Source organism: Pollicipes pollicipes, unplaced genomic scaffold (genome assembly GCF_011947565.3).
Source record: "Pollicipes pollicipes isolate AB1234 unplaced genomic scaffold, Ppol_2.1 Scaffold_3447;HRSCAF=4054_pilon_pilon_pilon, whole genome shotgun sequence".
Classification (NCBI taxonomy): Eukaryota; Metazoa; Arthropoda; class Thecostraca; order Pollicipedomorpha; family Pollicipedidae; genus Pollicipes; species Pollicipes pollicipes.
Genome location: NW_023596297.1, coordinates 36,660,015 through 36,666,014, shown reverse-complemented (window position 1 = coordinate 36,666,014; position 6,000 = coordinate 36,660,015). Strand labels below are relative to the sequence as shown.

General features: G+C 47.1%; 1 protein-coding gene across 1 annotated transcript in view; it reads right to left on the bottom strand.

Annotated features, from left to right (window-relative positions):
• The window catches only part of LOC119091775 (dynein intermediate chain CFAP94, axonemal), a gene marked incomplete in the record, with an annotated part of 89,629 nt that overhangs the window by 77,827 nt on the left and 5,802 nt on the right, over positions 1-6,000 (bottom strand). The window contains 1 exon segment of the mRNA XM_037214642.1: positions 3,110-3,296. Coding sequence (XP_037070537.1) covers positions 3,110-3,271 — 162 coding nt within the window.

Genomic DNA, 6,000 nt, shown 5'->3' with positions numbered 1-6,000 from the left:
ACCTAAACCCCTCTAGTTTCTGAGCTACGAGTCCGCGAAGACGTGCAGGCTTTTTCGGTGAGACTATTTCAAGATCGCTCAGGTATCCACGACACCACAATAACGCCATTGCAATCTTGCCTTTCTATTAGCCACGCGGTGATCAACACCAAGACAAATTAGTGTCGATTCGGTCATATCTGACATTCGCGAGCACGATTTTTACATATCCCGGCCGTCAATTGGCTCTCACTGAAAATTGTGTCAGGTACGATGGTGTAATCAAACAATAACATGATGAGGAGCACGTTTACTGAACAGATGAATTGCGTTGTCCGCAGCAGTCTTTCCCATTTAAAAGTATGTCAATAGTTATGTGAGTTCGTTTAAGCAGATCTGACGCTTGCTTCAATATCTTCAGCTGTAGAACATTTCCTTTAGCACGCGCACGGATGGCTGGTTGGATATTCTTCGCTCGGGTAGAGGGGATCAGTTTGACACCCTCCCCCTGACATCTGGGGATTTAAGAGCTAAGGACACAAAATTGACAGGGTGTGTTGACCTGTACGTGAACTTGCTTAGGGCAAGGTTTGAAGTTCCTAGGTCATGACCTTCAGGTCAGATAAGGTCAAACAGGGTCAGATCCCAAATTGGTCTCCAAACGGCCCCTAGAACCTAGGCAAGTGTTCTAAGGAAAATGTCACACGCTCAATTAAGGTCAGTGACCTCGCTTGACATTCTAAAGGTCATGATGGCTAAAATTATCTAAGGCTATTTTGATTCGGCATTTGGATAGGCCATAACAATTACGCTAGGCGGTATGTTCCTAACACAAAATGTTGACCTTGGTCATTTTAGGTCAGTGACCTATTCTAACCTATAAGAAATCCATGGAAGGTGTATAATACGGTTCCTGCTATCAATATATTCGAAATGAGCGCCAGAAACCAGCCCATACAGCACGCCTGCGAGCAATAAGACAGGTTGGTTTTGACCTTGATCTGACCTTCATGCCTGACCCTAGGCCAATGCTATTTGTTTATTCAATTGTTGTGTTGCCTACGAAAGTGTCTCAGAGATTTCTGGCTTCTTCTGACACTCCGTTGTTTGGTCGAATTGAACGACTCCCTAGAACGTGCCTTCGCTAAAACCATGGCCTGATTTTGAGCTGCCATAGGTAAGCGACCTTACAAGGTAAATATAAATTTTTGATGTCAGACGATCCGATATTCAATTGTTTACAACTACGCAAGATTTGGCGCGGCTTCGCCGCGCCGCTCGGAAGTCATTCCGGGAATATCTTTAGGAGGTGGGGTCAATTTGACCCCCAAACCCGAGCGCGCGTTAAGCAGGTTGAAAGCAAACTGATGCACGTGGATGCGGCGATTCGTGCTGAGGTACTCCCGGCACGAGTAAGCCAATGGTCATGTTTGTCTTCACGTCGAGCACAACACGGTCATTGAGGAGGCGAAATTCGTGTGGCTTTTATATGACGTAATACCTCTCTGGCCAAAACAAAAGAGCGACTGCAAAATGAAACAATAGAGCGACCGCAAAAAAACTGAGCCCATGTTTCGGAAAGAGCCTTGCAGTCCATGAAAACGTGCATGTGATAAAGTCGAGGCCCTCTCATAACTCATATATCTCATGACAGTATTTGAAAAACCTAAAGGTTGCTTTTAAAGACGACAGAAACGACAATTTACCGGTTCATTTGAAGTAGATCACGAGACAAAATAAACGAGCTGTACTAAAAAAACCGTCTGTACGTGGAAGGTTTGAGGGTCCCAGATCCATCAGTTCAAGACAGCCTCCAAATTGCCTGGATTAAGAAGGTATTTGACACTGACCACAAAGCTAAGTGGAAGTAACTTATACAATAGCGACTTAAAATAAAGAACAAAATATCACTTCTGCACTGCGACATCGACCCTAAAAAGTCACTGAACTTATTAGATAGGTATATATTTTGGTCAGAGGTAGTTAACACTTGGACGCGAACCGTATGGTCAGTGCAACCGTACAGTCAATAGCAGAAGTCTTTTGCTATTGTTTCAATAAAGGCATGTCGCCGAAATATCAACCCATCTACGTCTCTATTCTCCTGCTTTTTTTTTCTCCGAGGAATAAGGCTATTACTACTGTCTTACCTGTGTGAATAATGTTCCTTGCCGATGCACTGAACAACCTAAATACTTTTACAACTTCAAGACCGCACTGTGCTTCATCACTGACAGAACATATTGCAAAATGACAGCTTCTGGCGCACCAATGCAAACGACGAAAGGTTATGCCTGTTTTTGTCATTCTTCCGAATTATTATGCATCAGATCCCTTTGCCTGAATTCGGTAACACGCGGCACGTTATCTTACTAACTGGTACTCCAAGCAACCAAACGTCTGCGAACATCCTTAGCTTTGAAGCACAACCCATCCCAAAACCGGAAGAAGCGCGCGCGCAAGAACAAACAGTGCGCTTAGCGCGTGTTGCGACCGCCGCCAATCGAGCACTACCAGAACGTCGGGGAGCCGGCCAAAGGTGAGTAATTTATCCTCGGGGTCGCCGTTAGGGAGTGCCATGGTAAGGAGACGAGGCCGAGGAATGATGATCCCACGTCAGCGGGTTGGTAGCCGGCAGAAGGAAACGAAAAACGATGCTGGGGAAACAGGCGCTAAGGAATGCTCATGACTCTCTGAGAAAAATTAAAAATCCTCTGCATGCAACGTGGCATGTATGATTATAATTAAAGCCCAGCAATTTCACTTACATGCACTGCAACGTGGCTTCAATAGCCCAAAAATCAGCTTTAAGGCTATTAAAAGTCTCCAAATACTTTGATTTTATGCTTGAAGGTTCAACGATGAAATGTGCCTTAACACCAGCTCTAATGAATTCGGAGTACCAATTTGAATAGATCAATCTAACGACATTTTGCGTGAAAGGGAATGCGTATCTTTATTCGCAGCTAAGACATGGCCATTTTCACAACGTGCAGCACTTCCAGAGCAAGTTATTTTTGAGCAGCCCTAGAGTACAGGATAGTTAAAGGTGCTCATTAAGCAGCCTTCGGAGGTGACAGCCAGCAAGCAGGTGCAGCTCGTCCTTGTCCGCGACAACACGTTCCCTCACCCGATCGTTCTGGTACTCAAGCGCCTGGGCCTCGGCCAGCCCCTCCTGGGTGCGCCGAACCGTTTCGTCTGTGTCGATAAGCTGCATCCTACGCAGGACGCGCTCCTCGGCCTCGCGCAATCGTTGCTCCTCCGCCTCCAGCCGCTCGGTCTCCACCCGCATGCGTTCCTCCTCCTCCTCTTGCAGCCTGCGGCGACGGCGATGATGAGCCAACAGCACACGGCCACCCTGCCAGACGATCGCAGGTCAGCCGACCGTCGGCACCGGCACGCCCGGCGAATACGCTCTGCATTGACGAACACGGGCATCCGCCGTGTTCAAAGAAACCCACTGTGTGGTCATGTGACCTGTGGCTTACCCATCGTACTTACGAAGCCGAAACAATTTTGTTACCTCGCTAACGACGCGGTAAGCTGGCAAATGTTCCTCGACGATATTGTTGCGACGCGTTGCTGGGACAAAACAATATCGGTCGCCCTTTATGAGAGAAGTACGACTGTTGCTCCAGAAGGAATCCGTCACTAACTTACCTGACAACATTATCATGTACCACAGCCGTTCTTGTTGGAAATGTGGTTTAGCTAACCACTCCAGATGCTCCGAGACCTGGGCGAATTTTATCAGTGAGGAACGGGCCTCTGGCGGTTAGCTGACCAGCGGTGAGCATCAGTGCAATCGTAGACTTCGTGCCAGTCTGCGGATTCCGTGTGTCTCATTCTTATGGGGGAGCCCGGGCGATGTGACCACCTCAGCCAGACCAAACGCGCTGACAGCTGGCTGTGGGTTCGCGGAGGCACGTGTGTATGCATACCGTGCTGCGGCAAAGCAGGTCGCTTGGGCCCTTCCTTATTCCGTACTCATCGTGGGGTACAGATGTATCAGATCACGGGGCAAGTGCTTGTGAAGTATGAGTGCACAGGTCTGGCGTGGGTCTGCCTTCCAGGACCTGGGCTGTCACGGGCAGACCGTTACTGGGATCGGGGAACGGCATACATGGTGTCTGGAACCAGCAAGTCATCTGGCGTTCTGAGAGTCAACGCTTATGCTGCTGCAGCGATTTGGAGCCGAAAGCCTGAAGCGACATTAAATATTAATACTTGTCTGAGAAAATGGTGCCGCTGCGGTTCAGAAAACGAGAGCTCTTTCAAGAACGCCGTCTAACCAAGGGCACCTTATTTCACATGCCATGATACTAATGGTGATATATAACCAGAAGCTGCGAGCAAGCCCTAGAGTAATCAGGATAAACGAGCCTGGCATTAAGCCCTGTTGCCGATGCATATAGAACGACTGGTAACGTGTCAGACCAACTGCCCCCTTCCACAACATAACTGTACGCCTAATTGTACACACTGAATGTCCTGAAATAATGGATTTGGTCACTCCACGACACATCGTCCGGAGGATAAGACGGCACCCTTCAGATTTGACGAAAACATGTGTATAACTCAATTATATGGCCAAAACACGGTTCCAAAGTTTTACACCTGTGCAGCATACCGATAAGGAACTGGGAGCGGATGAAAACACGTGATGACGTCAATAACTTTATTTTTCATCTCGCTGCACGAAAACACTTTACAGCGCATAAGGTTTGGGGAAATTTCACTGTAAAGCATAGCAATTATACCTTTCTGAAACATGGGTTAATGAACATTTAATGTCAACTGTTAACCTATACTCACTTAATTTAACATTTGATCTATTTGTTCTGGAAAATATCGTGCCTTCGATTTCTCAAAACTGATATGCAATTGAAGACCAATTTATCGCCGCCCAGACTAAGACAAAAACGTTGGGATCTTTTTTAGATCCGTCGCAAATCGAATTTCAACATTCGGGGATTCAGCACGGCGGTACGCAATGAGCCGACGGGCCAGTATCGGATGGACAGGTGCGATCGGCTCACTGCGTCAGAAACTGTGATCGGGACCTTAGAATCATCCGTTTCAATCTTGGTTAGAACCATTAACTTTCCAAATCTTCAGGAACCCTAGAACAATGTCTGAATGACGAGTGCGTGTTAATAGACCTCATGTACCTGTTGTCCCTCTCGAGCCGACGGGATGGCAATGTCGTGCGCTCCGAGTCCTCGCAGCACATCAATAACCACTATGTAGAGTCTAGCTGAAGCTCAACATGGGAAGAAGCAGAAGCGAACCACTGGTCTAAAGCTCCATTCGTTTGTTCTGATCTGGCCTGGAGCTAAGGAAAAGTGCTAGCCCAGCATGCCTAGAACCGCACACATGAACTTCCATACAGCACACATCCAAGCAGGCGCCGTCTTAGAGTAAATCAGGCCGGGGCCCAATTAACGGTCAGTGAGTGTATGGTCTCATTACAGGAAGGTCGGGAAAATAAAGACCTGCAGTTTTGTGTCTTTCATCAGGTGCCTCTAGGGAAAGTTCAATGCAAAGAATCGCCTGAAAAAAGTCGAAAAACGATAAAAAGAAATGCTTGCGTGGCGTAGTGGTAATACGATGAGTGCGGTACAAACCGTTTGCCATCATAACGAACAAGATTTGTTAGCTTGTTATGTTATTACAAATATGCTGAGCGTCCGTGCCAAGCTGAAAATATTTGTAGAGCGGTTTGACATGAAACACAAAGCAACAAGGAGTTTGCGAGAAATCACCGACAGTTCTCTATAGAACTCCTCTTTAACGGGTGTCATAGACATTGGGGATTAATCGCAACCAGCTTGTTATAAAGAGCACAGTAATCCACCATTTCGAAAAATGATGCAAACCCGTCAACGAGTGGGTATGTCAGAGCCACATAATCTATGGACACAAATCCCGATCAACGGCAGGGTCGAGCTCAGCCAAGGAAGGCCGAGACCGGAAGGATCGAAAGATCATGGTCTCGCGATTGCTGATTGATTCATGATC